General features: G+C 40.0%; 1 protein-coding gene across 5 annotated transcripts in view; it reads left to right on the top strand.

Moving 5' to 3' along the window:
* Positions 1-18,413, top strand: part of OXR1 (oxidation resistance 1) — a 484,414-nt gene that overhangs the window by 209,155 nt on the left and 256,846 nt on the right. The window contains exon 1 of one of the 5 annotated variants that reach the window (XM_043879385.1): positions 15,409-15,431. The exons of the other annotated variants lie outside the window; for them this stretch is intronic. Within the exon in view, the coding sequence (XP_043735320.1) occupies positions 15,424-15,431 (8 nt within the window). The 5' untranslated portion in view covers positions 15,409-15,423. Of the gene's footprint in view, positions 1-15,408; positions 15,432-18,413 lie in introns of those variants that run through there. 5 annotated transcript variants of the gene reach the window in all.

Genomic DNA, 18,413 nt, shown 5'->3' with positions numbered 1-18,413 from the left:
ACTTCTCAAGCTCATTATGTAACATCCTGCATAATTCCTGGCACATGGCAGGCAATTAATAAATATTAATTTCCTTATTACTAGATACTTTGAAGGGTATTCAATTCTCAATATATCCATAGACTCAAATAGCCAAGAAAGTACTAAAGTCTTCACCCTCATCTCTGCTATTAACTGTGGAATTTGTTTTGTTCACTCATTTGGATTTCACTTCACTATGGATCTTCTTTTCCAAGCTTCAAAGATTCTTACAAATGAGCTGTGGCTTTATACATATTACAATGTGAAGGCATTTAGACCATTCTTTTAATAATGTACAGAAAGTGTCTTGCTGGTTTCCTTAATGCTTAGTTGTTGGGGCCTTAAAGTACTATGAAGATAAACTCTTCACAGCTAATGAGAGTAGGTGAGCGTATATAGAAAACTATCCAGAAATAAAACCATCACTTGGTCATCCGACACCTGTAGGAAGATTGGTAGTAACAGATTGTTCCAGTCACTGGGGACTAGGAAATAAAGAAATAAGATTGCTTTCTGATGGGTGAATGTAAAGCAAGTATTATATATGAGCTCTGACAACTAAGAAAGATTCATAGAACAAGATTTTACTTGAAAGTATTGGCATTTTTATTTAAAAAGGAAGGAGAGAAGGATGGAGGGAGGAAGGGGCGGAGGAAGGAAGAAAGAAAAGAAATAGACATTATAGCAATTGAAAATAAAAATTGGTGGCTTAGTAAGAGAATGCCTGCCAAGCACCTCTCACTCCATCTTTAGGGGGTGGTGATATGACACCTGAATCATGATTTTTTAAAAAAATTATGTCCCAGTAATGCCATGAAAGTAGCCATTAAAATCATCTACTTATTTCCATCCTCATCAGAGAGCTTCCAGTTATAATCTGGTTATGAATTATTAGCTTGCATATTGTTGTTACTCAGTCACTCAGTTGAGTACGACCCTTTGTGACTCTGTGGACTGCAACATGCCAGGTTTCCCTGTCCTTCACCATCTCCTGGAGTTTGCTCAAACTCATGTCCACTGAGTTGATGATGCCATCCAACCATCTCATCCTGTTTTGTCTCCTTCTCCCCTGCCTTCAATCTTTCCCAGCATCAAGGTCTTTTCCAATCAGTCAGCTCTTTGCATCAGGTGGCCAAAGTACTGGAGCTTCAGTTTCAGCATCAGTCCTTCAGTGAAAATTTAGGGTTGATTTTCCTTAGGATTGATTGGTTTGATCTCCTTGCAGTGCAAGGGACTCTCAAGAGTCTTCTCCAGCACCACAGTTCAAAAGCACCAAGTCTTCAGTGGTGCCTTCTTTATGGTCCAACTCTCACATCTGTATGTGTCTACAGGGAAAACCATAGCTTTGACTATATGAACCTTTGTAGGCAAAGCTTGCATATAGGCCAATGGACTATCTGGTCCACTTGAAAACATTTCTCATTATAAATTCATGATTTGGCATTGTGAATTTAAAGTGTCAGTCCCTTGGAATTCTGATTACCTGTGGATTTTCTCCCATGGATGAATAATTAAATTTCCAAGCCCACAAGCTGCAGACCAGATACTGGGAAAGGCCAATGTAGTCACAAGCTAAGGAGGCCAGTTTATCTGAAGAGCCAGCCATGTTCCCCAGACATCTTTGCCAACACCTTTACATTCAAAATGAAGCCATTCTATCTTGGACTCAACTAGAATAACTGAATTTACACTTGATTTTCAAGGAATCAGATAGAGAAATTTAGCCTCTTACTCTGTTTATTAAAAATGCACAGTTACAAAAGCTATGGGATCTTGAGTTTGGCAATGATCTTTTATCTAGAACACCAAAGGCACAATATTTGAAACAAAGACTTGATCGGCTGGACTTCATTACAATTAAAACTTTCTCTTCTATGAAAGTTGCTGTCAAGAGAATGGATAGTCTTCCACAGACTGGAAGAAAATATTTGCAAATGAAATAACTGATAAGTTATATAAAATATATGAAGAAGTTTTAAAACTCAACAATAGGAAAGCAAACAGCTCAGTTAAAAAGATTAGCCAAATCTCTTAACAGATACCTCACCATAGAGGATACACAGGCATCTGAAGATGCTCCACTTGAGACATCATCAGGGAAATACAAATTAAAACTACATTACAATGCCATTATACATCTATTAATATAGTTAGAATTAGGAAAACTGACAATACGAAATGCTGATAAGGTCGTAGAGCAATAGGAACTCTCGTTCACTGCTGGCAGGAATGCAAAAGGGTACAGCCACTTTGGAAGACAGTTTAAATGTTTCTTATAAAACTAAATGTATTCTTACCATGTGATCTAATGATCATGTTCCTTGGTATTTATCCAGAGCAGTTGAAGACTTATATCTACACAAAAATGTGCATATGGATGTTTATAACAGCTTTATTTGTAATTGTCAAAATGTGAAGGTAAACCAAGATGTCCTTCAGTAGTTGAATGGATAAATAAACTGTGGTACTTCCAAACAATGGAATTTAACTGTGCACTTAGAAGAAATATATATCACTCAAAAAATACAGGGATGAATCTTAAATTCATATTATGAAGTCAAAGAAGCCAGTCTGAAAAAACTCCATACTGTATGATTCCAACTTTGTGACATTCTGGAGAAAGCAAAACTATGAAAGCAGTAAAAAGATTAGTGGTTCCCAATGACTGGGGAGAGGCAAAGATAAGAGGGGCACAGAGGATTTTTAGAGCAGTGAAACTACTCTATGTGATACTTTAAGTTTGTCTAAACTCATAGAATGTACAACACCGAGAATGAACCCTAGTATAAACTGTGGACTTTGGGTGATAATGACATGTTAATTTAAGTTCACCAGTTACAACAGATGTACCCCTCTGGCGGGGCTGGCAGGGCGGGGTGTTGATAATGCAGGAGGCTCCAGGGAGGCAGTATAGGGAGTATAGGGGAAATTCCTATTTCCTCTTCTCAGTTTTTCTGGGAACATAAAATTAAAGTCAATTAAAAAAAAAAAACAAATAGAGAGTGGGATGAATTGAGAGTCGCGATGAATCATATGCATTACCGTATGTAAAACAGATATCTAGTGGGAAGTTGTTATATCACAAGGAGCTCCACACAGTGCATTGTGACTACTTAAAAGGGTGGGATGGGGTGGGGAGGTGGGATGGAGGTTCAAGAGGGCAGGGACATAGGTGAACCTATGGCTGATTCACACTGTTGTACTGCAGAAACCAACACAGCACTGTAAAGTGGTTATCCTCCAACTAAAAATAAATTTAAAAAAGAATAAAATAAAAACTATGACTCATTTTAAAAGCATGAAATTTCAGTTTTTCCATTATCAATTAATTCATCATTAAGTTATACTAAATTATCGATTTAAATATCATTTTAGTTTGCTTGTTCGTTTTTGGCAAAAATTTGCCCAAATAAGTGGATTTCCATTGTATTGAAAGTTATCAGCATTGTTTTATCAAGGAAACTGCTTGATCTTGATGGAAGAATGCAAAACACCTCCTGGCTCATAAACTGAATGATTTGGTTCAAAAGCATTGCCTGACTGAATTTAAAGTCAGGAATTTTTTCTTCAGCCACTCTAAATTTTAATTCCATTTTTTAATGCTCTTGATAGACTCTGAATTCCTTCTTCTAAGTATCTAAATATATTGATAAAATCATTAATTTAATGGTAGACTCTGTCCAAAAGTCAACATGGGTAAATAATCCTTACAAAATTATAAATGTATGTTATATATAGATAATAGGCAATGCTATTTTTTAAGATTATTTCAAGTCATTCTTCTTTGTATACCTGTCCTTCCTAACATAGCATATTCTTGGATATATTCTCAGGTTCCTTATGATACGTATGACATTTAAATTTAAATATAGTTATTAACCATGTGGTATTTGTGGGTGTGTGTGTACTATTATTCGCACTTTAAAAACAAGGAAATCCTACCATTTGTGACAACGTGGATGGAGGTGGAGGACATTATGCTAAGTGAAATAAGCCATACATGTAAAACAAATACTGTGTAATCTCACTTACTTCTACTCCTTGAAGAATCTAAACTAGTACAACCTCAGCAAAGCAGAGAGTAGGATGATGGTTGCTAGGATTGGAGGGAGGGAGAAATGGGGAGAGGTTGGTCAAACGTGCACAAAGTTCTTCATGATAAATAAGTTCTAGAGATTTAATATACAGCATGGGGACTAGAGTTAACGGTACTGAACTGTATACTTGAAATTTGCTGATAGGGTAAATCCTAAGAAAGGAAAGAAGAAATGGAGGGAGGAGGGGAGGGAGAGGAAGGGAAAGGAAAGGACAAAAGAAAAGAAGAGTAAGGACAGTGATGGGTTAATTAGCTTGCTTTTGGTGACCTTTTCACAATGTATATGAATATGAAAACTCAAATGGTACATCTTCAATATGTACCATTTTTTGGTCGGTTATACCTCAGTAAAATCTAGCAGTTGAAAGGTCGCCTTGACTTACCCAGTGGCTTTGTTCATGAGTAGTTTCCTGTAGCATTTTCTTCCTCCTGGAGTTATTACAGTAGAGTGTGTGTCCTTCCCTAAGCACTGACTTCAGCTGCCACCGTAACTGAAATCTAGTTTCCAAAGTGGTGAGAAATGCCCTGTAGTCAAATGAAGCAACAGATCTTTAACAGTTGAAGGACTGGGAACAATTCTGTTGACACAGCATCTCTTGCTGAACATGCAGATAAGAGCAAGACGGGCACTGCGTTCCTGCGCTGGGAAGGGGAGTGAGTGGGCTTACTGAGGGGATGCCCTGTGTGCCTCCTTCCACAGGGACTGAGGGAGAAGCTGCAAGAACGTGGCACCCTTGGCTCCTCTGACTGGCATGGAGTCCTCAGCCAGAGGACCAGAGCCCCTGCAAGGCATAAGGGAAGGAGTGTCAGTCATTTTCCAGAAGAAAATGGAGGGACGAGGAGGGGAACAGCCACTGTCAGTTTGGAGGATAATGGGAGGGACCTTGAGGGAGAGAAAAGATCTTTGTTATACTTAATCATCATTAAGAATGCATGGCTGTATTCTCAAGAGAATGAATCCAGAAGTACAGTCTTAGGGACACCACATACACAAAGCCAACCGCCTGCTTCAACTTTCCATTTGGACACAATATACATACAGCTAGCCCAGCCATCTCCCCTTCTCTCCCTCCTCTCCATAAGCCCTGCTCAGGTTGCCCCTGCTGTAGCAGCAGCCCCACCACAATCTCAGCTACTGGAACCATTTATTTTCCCAAGACAGAGACCTGAGTCATTGTTCTTTCCTCTTATTTCTTCCCATCAGATCCAGTTGGTCTCTATTTTATGTCCCTTTTCTCCTTTCCTACTGCCATGCTGTAATTTGAGCTCTTAACATTTTGATTCTGATTTATAGTATTATCCCCCTTGTCCATCTGGTTCTAATCTTGCCCCTTGTATTAGATTTCTGTTGCTGCTGTGACAGATGATCACATACAACATGAATTTGTCATCTTATGGTTCCCGACACTCATCTGGCTAAAATCAAGATGTGAGCAGGGTTGCTTTCCTTTCTGGGGTCTCTAGTGTTATTCAACCAAACTTGGTCCACTTCCCCTTGTGCAGTAAAGCCAGTCTGCTGATAATTGGGTGGTGTTGAAGGAAAGTGCAACACTCATTGCAGGGCACCAAGCAAGGCGTTTAGGACCTTTAGTGCTCAAAATACCTAAACTCTCTGATGGGTTTCAGCAGAACATTTTAAAGCTATGGTTTTTTTAGTAGTCATGTATGGATATGACAGTTGAACTATAAAGAAAGCTGAGCGCTGAAGAATTGATGCTTTTGAACTGTGGTGTTGGAGAAGACTCTTGAGAGTCCCTTGGACTGCAGGGAGATCCAACCAGTCAATCCTAAAGGAAATCAGTCCTGAATATTCACTGGAAGGACTGATGCTGAAACTGAAACTCCAATACTTTGGCCACCTGATGCAAAGAACTGACTCATTTGAAAAGACCCTGATGCTGGGAAAGATTGAAGGCAGGAGAAGGGGACGACAGAGCATAAGATGGTTGGATGGCATCATCAGCTCAATGGACATGAGTTTGAGTAAGCTTCAGGAGCTGGTGATGGACAGGAAAGCCTGGCATGCTGCAGTCCATGGGGCCACAAAGAGTTGGACATGACTGAGCAACTGAACTGAACTGAGCTGAAGGGAGGGTCATCCAGGATATGTGATCAGCTCATGCACAGTTCTCTGATGGGTTGATGGTGTGGTAGCAAGGTGGTGTCACAGGGGTTAACATTATCAATCCTCAGGCTGCAGTAGTCTGGATGACGTGCTCATGGTCATCAAGTCATTCACCTCTTCCTTTTGCAGGAGGCTTTAGCATACGTAAAACAACTCAGGAAATGCGTCTCAGATACTGCTTATCTAGGTACTCAGGAAGGAAGTGAAGATTTTGTGACTGCCATATGGCTGATTTCCTGTTTAAATGGTTACCAACTCTCCTGGCCCAACTGCTACTTTTGCTCCTGCATGTTTGTATCGTTTCAACGGTTAATTCTTGAGCCAGGCTTTTGTGACTCAGGGAATGCCTGAGTCCAACTCTTTGCAGCTCCATGGACTGCAGCCCACCAGGCTCCTCTGTCCATGGGACTTTTCAGGCAAGAATACTGGGGTGGGTTGCCATTTCCTACTCCAGGGGATCTTCCTGACCCAGGGATCGAACAGTCACCTCTTGTGTCTCCTGCATTGGCTGGCAGATTCTTTACCAACTGCGAAGCCCCAGAGGACACCTAGGAGAATGCAACTTTTCTACAAGCAGGAGGCAGGGAGAGAACATGGGGGAAAGGTCTGTCCTGAGAAGGCCCGGTGGAGTCCTGTTTGGTTACACTAGGGGAGAATCTGTTTCCTTGCCTTTTCATTTCCAGAAGCCAGTCATTTTGGCTCATGTTCTCTTTCCTCCATGTTCAAACCCACCCATTTCTCTTCCCCGTTGGTCATTTACTCCTATTCTACTGTGATCATGTATCCACCAGACTATCCTCATCTGTCTGCCACTGCCATTTTTAAGGATGCTTTTCATTACATTGGGTGGGCCCACTTGGATCCAGCGTAATTTCCCCCACCTGAAGATACTTAACCGCATCTGCAAAGTCCCTTTTGCTCTGCAAGGTAGTGTATTTACAGGTTCAAGAGGTAAGGATTTGAACATCTTCTGGGGCCATATTTTGCCTACCACACTCCTTTTATCCTTCATAATCATAATCCTTCATAATTCCTCACCTTCATAATCACCTCCATGGTGGTTGAGAGCATAGACTTTTAATTCTTGCTTTATCAGATTCCACCTGAAAGATGGTGTTTCTGCACTGAACCTCTGTTATGAGTTTCTTGTCTGTAAATGAGTTTCCCTCTTGCTTAACATATTGCATAGATTATGGTACACATTCAACACACTGTAGTGATTTCTGATAACAGTATTGTCATCATGACATCAGTATCATGTTAATTAGCTGTTTCCTTACCTCCTTCTACATCTGTTAGCCTGTTTAGCAGATCCACCATGTCTCAATCAGATTATGTGTTTTGTATGTTCATATTATATGTTCTGAGATGGGGCCCCACAATATGTGCTCAACTCATTAATGTTTTTTAGTTCATTCAATAAATGGTCTTTGAATATATTAATCAAGTAAAAGAAAACTATCCACCTATTTCATAGTCTAACACACATATTTTACACACGTCAAATGTCTTCTGATAATTCTCTAATTGCCTCCACTTTCATGTTCTTTGTTTCGCTAATGTCACTGGAGCTTTACTCCATGCTTCACATTGGTTTTCTTCCAGCAAATCTTGCATGTGTACATTATCTCAGATATGACCTTCTGTATTTCTGAGCCAACTATATCAAGAATTATGATATATTAAAGAACCCAATCTTGATAAAAAAAATTCTCAAATCTTGCCTGTCTTTCCTAAATTTGTTTAATTATACAGAATGAATTAGAGAAAAAATAATAGTGAATAATAGAAAAATGATGGTTTTGTGCTTTTTCTTCAAAAAATAGTGAAACAGTGATATAGTTCTCCCTTTTCAGTTACATATATAATAAAATGAAGGTTTATATATTAATTTCCTGGACTTACAGGAAATAAGCCTGTTTTATTTATACTGAGAGTTTTTTTAAATTTCTCATGGTTTCCCACGGAGAAGGCAATGGCACCCCACTCCAGTACTCTTGCCTGGAAAATCACATGGACAGAGGAGCCTGGTAGGCTGCAGTCCATGAGGTCGCTAAGAGTCGGACACGACTGAGCGACTTCACTTTCACTTTTCACTTTAATGCGCTGGAGAAGGAAATGGCAACCCGCTCCAGTGTTCTTGCCTGGAGAATCCCAGCGACAGGGAAGCCTGGTAGGCTGCCATCTATGGGGTTGCACAGAGTTGGACACGACTGAAGTGACTTAGCAGCAGCAGCATGGTTTCCCATTTTATTTATGTTCCTAATTAATTTAATGCAAGAAATGAGACTTTTCATCTTGCCTTTTATCATGTGGGAAGAAGTGGAATTTGTAGATTCCCAATATAGTACTCCAGTTAAATTCATATGCATAATTTCTTATTGAAATGACCAGATAGATGTTGTTATATTACAATAAATTGTAATTACTATATAATCATATTTTCAATGTCAACATAATTTTTAACCTAAAAGTTCTTGAAGTTCAAGTAAGCAGCAGTTTTGGATCATATTGAGTAAATATCTCAATTATGAGACCTTCCTGAATACTAATTCAGGTTCCGCTAGTCCTGTGAATGACTTGGAGTCAGGATTCAGGGTGCAGAGGAGCCCTGGAGGACCCCGCCCCAGTGTAGCACCATCACTGGGGTGATTTTGAGAAACTGCCAGAAAAATTCATCATTGTAAATTTTCACAGGAGATAGATTTCCTTTCATAATTAAGGCTATGTGCAATAAGTGTGCACATTTTATGTCAGTGTATCTAACATATTATTTACTATTATTTACTATCTTATGCCTAATTGACACTAAGTAAATATTTATTGATTGCTTAGTTTTTACATTTGAGGATGGGTATTGATAGTTGGGAATATTAAATAAACCAGTGATGATGTAGACAACACAAAATATTATTTAGATACATCAGGAGAGTTGTTATCACAGAATAATCATTTCAAAAATGTTCTAATTATTAATGATAAAATGTGTTTCATCAAGCTATCTTCTGTACTTAAGATGTTTGGTTTTATGAAAGATGCTTCCCTCTGTTGATTTAGGATTATGTATTAAGATCCTTCTGTGCTCTATGATTTGGAGGAACTAATTTAACCTTTCCTGCAACATATCATTCTCACTTATCAGTTTTTTTTTTTCTTATATAACTAAAGTGACCATATAATTTGTGTGCAGATTGAAACACTTGAGAGAGAATAAGGACACCATTAATAATTATGTTAGGACAGCTGACTCAAACTAGACTATTCCCGGTGAACGGGAGGTGTGATCACTCTACCAGTAGCCCTGTTTTCACTAAACACAGCAAATGCTTCCTGAGTACTATTGTGTGCAAGATACTTTTCTTTGAACCAAAGATACATAAAAAGGAATACATTTCCCTTTCATCAGCCTTCTCCTTCACCACCAATCAGCAGTGTTCCACTTTGACACATTTTATTTATTTTCACTTAAACAATGTATTACCTGACGTAAAATACTTGCAAACCACCAGAACAGTAGAGTAGAAGAATAGGCTCAATGCCCAGAGGAAGATTTAAAATGCTGTGAGGTGGAGAGGTTAAACAAAGCCTATCTTACATCTGGTAGGAGGATGCAGCCTTTAAAAAGCACTCTCCTCCCGAGGGTGAGCCTGGAGGGACTGTTAGAAAGAGTGAAGATGGAAATGTAAGCAGGAGGCTCCCTGGAGCAGCTTTTCTGCCTGAGAGGAGTCTTCTGTCACCTTGGCTTGAAGAGGCTGGAGGAACAGGAGTCCGGATTTGGTGAGTTTAGCCCCTGTGTTGGAGGAGCTGGAGAAGCCAGCGCCGTGTGGCGTTATGGAGGGCTTTGTATGCCAACCTGAGGAATGTGTGCTTAATATGATGCTGTTTATTATTAAACAATTGATAGTCCCCAGTCCCTTCTCGTATCCTGGCTGTCCTCTTTGTCTTTATACTGGCTGCTTATGTCTCAATCTGGGGTTATCATTCATTTTTCTCTCCCTTCCTTTCAGATCCACTATCCTCGTGCCTGTGCTCGAAATATAAGCATCCTTATTTCTACAGATTCTAAATACAATGCCAGCAGACTTGCTCTGCTTCATACCCTTAGGAGGAATTATCCTTTTGCCCAATTTTGCCTAAATAGCTGGCCTTAATTTTCCTTTCTTTTCCTTCCTGCCCCCAGTTTATCTTTGCTATCTTTAATGGGTTTCCCCCTCGTTTCTTAGTTGATGTTTTGTTTTGGTTAATAGAATGGAAATCAATGTGTGTGTGTAGACAGTCATTGCAGACAGACAGACAGACACACACACACACACAGAGCAGTGTGAGTACACTGTTTTTCCTTGACCCACAGACACTTCTTTTTCACATTTTAATTAATCTAAATAGAATGTATATTGTAACCAATGCATATAATTAATGCGATGCTGTATCTCTTCTTCCCAACCCCTCCCCAAAGCTTCTATGAAATCTGTGACATTTTAGAAGTGTGAAAATATCAGTAGTGTGAAATTTCCAGTTTTCAAGTCGGAAGACGGCAGAGAGGCTTGTTGGATTCCATGTCACACTGTTGTGTTCCCAGCCTGCCAGGAGCAGCAGTGTGCTGGTGACAAGGGCCAGCTCCACAGACACACCTACTGCCTGCTCTGAATGTAGGTGACCTTGAGCAGTGAGCCAGTATCTTCTGCTCATTCCTTGTCTGTAAAATGAGCTGAGAGGGACGAATCTCGATTGACATGGTTGGAGTGAATATTTAGAAAAATTATTAGCACATCCTGAGGTGTCTCTGTGGTCATCCTTTTTTGGTTGCCTCTGGACTTAACAATGAAAATGCAAATTTAAAAAAATGAAAAGTGGTATAAAACCATCTGGTTATATTTCATCTGACAGAGGTTTTCAAACTTCCTGGGTTCACTAATCTCAGGATTTTTTCATGATGCCCCAGACTGAAATAAATACCTAAAATTTTGTTTAGTAATTAAGTTGAAGCAATGGAAAAGTAGCCATTTGTGTCAACTGAAAAAAAGATGCACAACCTTAAAGTTGAAAATGATGTTTTACTTAGGGGACATACTGAGGACTTAAGCCCAGGAGACAAGCTGTCAGATAGCTTTGAGAGTCTTTTCCAAAGAAGTAAGGGAGAAAAACCAGGATATTTAGGGGTTTTGCAACAAAAAACAAGGTAGTCAGAACATCGAAAGATTATTGTTAATTAAAAAAAACACGTACATTTGAAGTTAGTTTAGAGCTGGTCTATGTATGGGAAGATGCAGGAGTCTGGGCTCATTTAAATCATTCCTTTGATATGTACCTTAAATATCTAGAGCCAATATCCTGTTTTTTCCTTCATCCTGAGTCCCATCAGAGTACAGTTGTCACTGTGTTTTCCTTGAAAATATTAAATCCCTCCCACCCTTTCCCCTTCCTTCTGTGAGTTTGCTGTGGCCCCTGAGTATTTTAGGGCACAGTTTGAAAGTGAAGGTGTACCAAGAAGAGTTTTTAGCTCTTTCCTCTGTCTGTTCAGCTGTTTCCTCTGGGCTTCCCTTGTGGCTCAGCTAGTAAAGAATCTGCCTGCAGTTCAGAAGACCCCTGTTCAATTCCTGGGTCAAGAAGATCAACTGGAGAAGGGATAGGCTACCCACTCCAGTATTCTTTGGCTTCCTTTGTGGCTCAGCTGGTAAAGAATCTGCTCGCAGTGCAGGAGACCTGGGTTCAATCCCCGGGTTGGGAAGATCCCTGGAGAAGGGAAAGGCTACTCACTCCAGAATTCTGGCCTGGAGAATTCCATGGACTATATAGTCCATGGGATCACAAAGAGTCGGACATGACTGAGCAATTCTCACTGCCTGTTATTCCATTTGCATTCAGCAAGGGTTCTGTGCTGCTGACTCATGACTTCCTCCTCTCCAAAATCTTTGATCTGTCTCCTGATGGAGTTGGCTCAGAAAGCCCTCAGAATAAAACCTAAGAAAGAAAGCTGGGGCTTCTTGTAAAGTGCTGTGTTGTGTCTGAAGGCCTCGGAGAATCTAAGCAAAATGGGAAGAAAGAATGAGACTCGTTTGTCCACTGTATCAATCACAGCTGCCCTCAAAACCTAGTAGTGCCTGCCTTTATGGTTCCCTGGAGCTCCTTTGCAGGTGCACAAAGAAGAAAGTACTTGAAGGTCACCTGTGCAATGATGTAAGTAAAAGGAAATCCTAATGTTTACTGTCCCTCCCCAGGCTCTGGGAACCGGCAGCCATACATCAGTGTCCACTCACCATCTTCCAGATGGTTCCGTACGTTTTAAGTTGCCACCCACAGGTATTTGGGCTGGTTGTAAAAAGCTAAGTCTTCGGGTTAAGGAAGCATGGCCTCAGCAGACCTGTAAGCTGCCAGGCTAGTTAACCCCTCATGTGTTGTATATTATAATATAATTAATAGTTACCAAACTATGTTGTCAGTGATTTAATAAAATTCTATTGTCAGTGCTTTAGCAAAACCAGTCCAGACACCTAAACAGTAGAGTCTAGGTTTCTGAACACCTGGAGGATAGAGACAAGAGCTTTTAAAAATAATTTTTTTTAATGCCTCATACATTTTTCCTACCTTCTGTAAAGATATAGTTACATATACTGAAGGAACTAGAGTGGACCTTTGGGCCAAATTACTTTTTACATTAAACTAATTAAAAGGAAATCTTTCTAAAATGCATTATAAATTGTTCTGCATCATTGCATGCTGTAGCTATAGATACATGTGTGGTCAGTGAGGAGCTTTAGGGCTGTACTATGTTGCTGCCACATTACAGATTAAGGAAAAGTCTGCAGATATGTCAAGCTGGACACACATTTCTTTGCAGCATGCTGCCTCCTTCAGGTTCAAATGTGTGCTGATTGCATCCACACCACCTGGGTGCCCCTTCTGAATTCCTCCCCCATGGGTGCTCTTCTGTCATCTCCTCTCACTCTTTCTCCTCTGCCCATTTTACACACTCTTTGTTATCACTGCCTTCACGTATCTGGAGACTGCGCTCAGACGTGCCGTTCTCCCTTCAGAGATGTCACTGTCTTCCCGACTTGTACTTGCTTTTCCTGGGGACTCAGTGTCTGCTGATGGAATACCAAGACTGTTTGTTTGCTTTTACTCCTATGTTACTGTTTATAATCATTTTAGGAGAGGAAATTGCAAGAAAAATGAGAATGGGACTAAAGATCAGTATAGCATTACATTACCAAAACCAGCTCTAATGAGGCAGTTTGAGCTAAAGATAAGAACACGCTCTTTGAAGTCTGCCCTCTGTACCCGCTGTCAGACTCCAACTCTTCTGCGTGGTGTTCATAGGATCTGGACTGAGACATTCAGCCACTCTAAGCATCAGTTTCTCATCTCTAAACAGGGCATGGCCATACCTTAAATATTTATTATGAGAAATAAGTCAGAAGATGTTAAAAGAGTTAAGATGTCTGAAAATGGTAAACACTGACTGGTTATTATCATTAGTCCCATTTTACAGATGGAACATGGAGAAGGAAATGGCAACCCACTCCAGTACTCTTGCCTAGAAAATCCCGTGGACAGAGGAGCATGGCAGGCTACAGTCCATGTGGTCGCAAGGAGTTGGACATGATTGAGCGACTAAGCCACCACAGATGGGGCAACTAAGGGCAAAAGTAAGGGACTTGTTGCAGATCATGGTTCATAAATATCATGAGCAGAGGACCCTTCCCCATCTGCCTCATTCTACAGCCTTTTTCCTACTAGGTATTCAGAGGCCATCTAGAAGCTGCAGGTTCTGAAGCATCAGATTTTTACAGCTTTAGGATTTTATTACTGCCTCCTCCTGCTTCCCACCCCCACCCCCCAGCAGTTAGGGAAACTTCAAGCTGAATAAATTGTTCTTGGTTTCACTAAAAACAATGACTTTTCCCCATCAGAAAAAAACATTGTGTTTGATGACCTTTCTGTGCACATAGTAGGTGTGCACTGTGAGGCACAAAATGAGCCCTGAAAATAATTTTCTTCAAATACTGAAGTATTTTCAAGTATCTTCTTAAAATACTTGAAATATGTAAACCATAATTCTCTTCACTTTTAATTAATACCCTGACTTGCCAGCCAGAAGCTGCAGTGTGCCAGTTAATGTAATGAATGTTCGTTGTCACTAAATGTGTGAATGATGAGTACCTACTATGTGCTGGTCCGCAGTCACATAGCAGTGCTTCTCAGACCTTAACAGACACACACATCATGTGTCATCTTATTAAGATGTCTAGTCTGGTTCACTCTGTCTCGGATGGGCCTTGAGACTGCATTTCTTACAAGCTCCCGGGTGACGCCAGTGCTGCTGGTCCATGGAAATGTGCAAATCTTATGCACATTAAAGTTCTAGAAGCACTGTGTGGCATCCTGTTCCTCTTTTAATTCTCTAACACTTTTGGGTGTTTCCTCTTCTTTAACGATATTACTTATTACTTGTGTTCCCCAATAGAATTCAAGTTCTGTGAGAGCACAAAACTTGTCTACCTTGATCATCACTTGATTCCTGGCGCCTAGAATAGCGCCTGGTATGTGTGGCTATTCACAGTGATAAGCTGCGGCAGAAAACCAATTTCCTTGCACACTATTACTCAATAATATTTGTGATTCCATAAGTGACTAAATGAATGCAGGTAATGGTAATATATATAGATATTGTCTATATTATCCTCAGAGCAACATTTGGATAAATATATTATCAAGCTGAAATTGTAAATATATAATAATACATGTTAAATTCATGTTATGGAGAGCTACACTAAAACTTCTTGAAATCAGGCAACTATTAAAAGTTTCAGAAAAGAGATAGAACTTGCAATAGTTTTAAATGAAGAAAAACACTTTTATAAATATAGAAAGAGAAGGAGAGGAAGGTAATTCATTTTGATAGAATATGGTAGGATAATTAATAGAGAGTTTATCTTAAGGTTTATTCCCCTGGAAACCTTCCCCCAATTTCCATACCATTATCCAGCTCCCTAGTTTCCCTATCATAGAGAATTTTGCAGTGCAAAAGCAGAAGTTGCTGAAAGTCTTTTCCATCTTTTTTAGAATCCTAAACTTGAAGAGATTATGCTGTGTAAGGTAGAAGAGAGAAGAGTTCTTTTGAGGACAGTTAAAGGAAAAAGAATTTTTCCCAAGACAAAAGAATTCAGTCTAAGCTGAGATGTTGCTGTAGGTATTATTCATTTTTCCTATGGTCCCCTTCTGTAAGTTCGGTGAGAATTATAAACCAAGCCTATTACACTGAAATTCACTCATCAAAATGCTTTTTAAGACTGAGCTATAGTAATATATGGGCTTCCTTGGTAGCTCAGATGGTAAAGAGTCTGCCTGCAGTGTGGGAGACCTGACTTTGATCCTTGGGTAGGGAAGATCCCCTGGAGAAGGGAATAATAACCCACTCCAGTATTTGTGCCTGGAGAATCCCATGGACAGAGGAGCCTGGGGGGTTATAGTTCATGGGGTCTCAAAGAGTTGGACATGACTAAGAAACTAACACATCCATAATAATATATATTATATTTATTTACTAACACACTGGGCTTCCCAGGTGGCTCAGCTGGTAAAGAATCCGCCTGCAATGTGGGAGACATGGGTTCGATCCCTGGGTTGGGAAGATCCCCTGGAGAAGGGAAAGGCTACCCACTCCAGTATTTTGGCCTGGAGAATCCCATGGACTGTATAGTCCAAGGGATTGCAAACATTTGGACACGACTAAGTGACTTTCACTTCAAAACAATAAGTTCTGGAAGCATAACTGGTAATTACCTTGATTTTGATATAGTGATGAGCATGTATATTTACTTATGAAGTGATATAAAAATATCTCTACTTTTTATTCATGACAAACTTATAGGTACTGCTAATGCTATTGTGCTTTATTGCATACATTTGTAACAGAGGGAAATTGCAAATGTTCACTTAGAGGTTAATGAAAATAAAGATATTTAATATATTCATTCTCCCTACCAAGTCTATGGTGTGGACCTTGGGCTTCCAGGAATGACTGAGCATCACCTCCCAGCAGCCCATATCAGTCAGGAGAGTCCAGGTCAGCAATTCTCAGTGTCCTGTCCCTGAAGCAGCAGCATCGGCATCACTTGGGAACATGTTAGGACCAGAAATTCTCAGGTCTTACCTGGTCCTACTGAATAGAAGCTCTGGGAACAGGGTCAAGCAATCTGTGTTTTTACAAACCTTCCAGGCGATTCTGATGCATGCTCAAGTTTGAGAAGCACTAGACTAAATTATACTGCAGTAGCAAACTAGCCCCAAATCTCAGTAGTATGAAACAGCATGTTTTTGGTTTTCCCTCAAGATTAATTTCCACGGTGGTTAGGATGGGCTCATTCTACTCCATGTCTGCTCACTTGGGATCCGGATTGACAGGACAGCCGCCATCTGCAATGTTACTAGTACTGTGCCAGAGGAGAGAGAAAAATGGAGGGTCTCACACTGGTGTTCATGGGGCCAAATTGACACATACCACTTCCACTAACCACTAGTTGGCCAGAACTAATCACGAGGCTCTACCCCATGGCTGGGGGCCATGAAGCGCCCAGAAGCCAGGGAGCTAGTGATGACAAACACATTATCAAGAGACAGCGGGATCTCAGAGAGGATGGCCCACTGACACCCCTGGGGAGACCGGCACTGCCGCTCCAATGACTCCCATGTTTGAGGCAAGCACAGAAAAAGCAACATCACAGCCATGTGCGCTGAGACAGTGGGTGGGCCCATCTGAGCCAGTGTGACCACAAAATCTGTAACAAGCAAACCAGTGATTGGGGCGGGCAAGGGAGGGGACACTTACTTTATTTTGGTAATGCTTAAGATCCTGGGGCTTTTGGCACAACTCTGGGCAAGGGAGGAATATACAAGAGTGACTGAGATTGAACTTCCTGCTGTAGGGTGTTCGGTGTTAGATTTAAGTGGATTTAAGGAAAAATGATATTGCTGACACACCTGAGATTGTAGAGTAAGCTTCATATCCACCAGAGCAGTTTTCTGTGTAAACTACACTAGTTCACGACTTAATGCAGAGTGTTTAAAAGGGTGATTACTTAAATGCTTTCGATGACGGTAAAATAAACTGCTTGGATACTTCAGCACTGATTAAATTGACATATTGACTTACAAAAACCTTAGACCTGTAATCTTTCTAAATTCATATTGGGACTCAGTCAATGGAGCAATGAGTCAGTGGTACTTAATCATTTCTTTGTGACAGGTAATTATTTTTCATCTGTTATAAAATCTTACATGCAGTGGGCATTTTTCTACAATATTCTAGACTTGCCCTGTGTTTATCTCAAAGAGGAGGTATTTGCTATGTAATGATGAGGAAGTAGTCACAGTAAAAGTTGATCTAATACGGTCTTATAAAAAAAAGCCCGGCTCACCTGGTGAAGATTTTATTACTTGACACTCTTGACACTTGAAATATCACTGGAATCTTAGCCACTATGCCACCGTAAATATGTATTCAATGAAGATCAAAATTTGCTATTAAGATACAATATTTGTATTTAGTAACCCCTAATTTTTTCAGTTGCATTGTAATATACCAGTTGGTGATTAAGCCCCTCCCCCAAGGAGAAAAGGCTTCTGTAGAAGAATTTATATGGTCACAGTATAGTTTTTTGAGGGGGGTTATCCTTATTGAATGTCAGAAAATGAGATATAACTTATGTTGATAGAGAATGTTTCACCTTCTCACTTTGAAATGTACACATTTTAGTGTCTGCCCACATTGTGACCCTGTTTTTTCCCTAGGAAAAATGTATTGTATTGCCCAGGAAAACTTATTTATAGGATTAGTAAGTATACTTTTAACTGAGTTCAAATATCCCGACTCATCTCTGACTTTTGTACATATGACTTGTGTCTTCTCATTGTAGTTCCCTGCTAGAAATTAGCTGATAATTGTCCTTAAGCAATATAGCCACCAAAAGTTATTACAGAGACTCCTGAAAATTGGCATATATTGTCTGCTCTGAATTCCATTTTATAAAATTATAATAAAATATAGCTTTTATTAAATTTTGCAAGCGTAGAAACATCATGTTTTAAATTTATTAGCAAGCATTTTTCTCAAATGTGGTTTTGAGATTTGCTCCCTAGATAATAAATCCACACATGGACCATTCCTTT

The sequence above is a fragment of the Cervus elaphus genome, chromosome 21 (assembly GCF_910594005.1).
Source record: "Cervus elaphus chromosome 21, mCerEla1.1, whole genome shotgun sequence".
NCBI lineage: Eukaryota > Metazoa > Chordata > Mammalia > Artiodactyla > Cervidae > Cervus > Cervus elaphus.
Note: the sequence above shows the minus strand (reverse complement) of the source record. Positions and strands in the feature narration are given on the sequence as shown.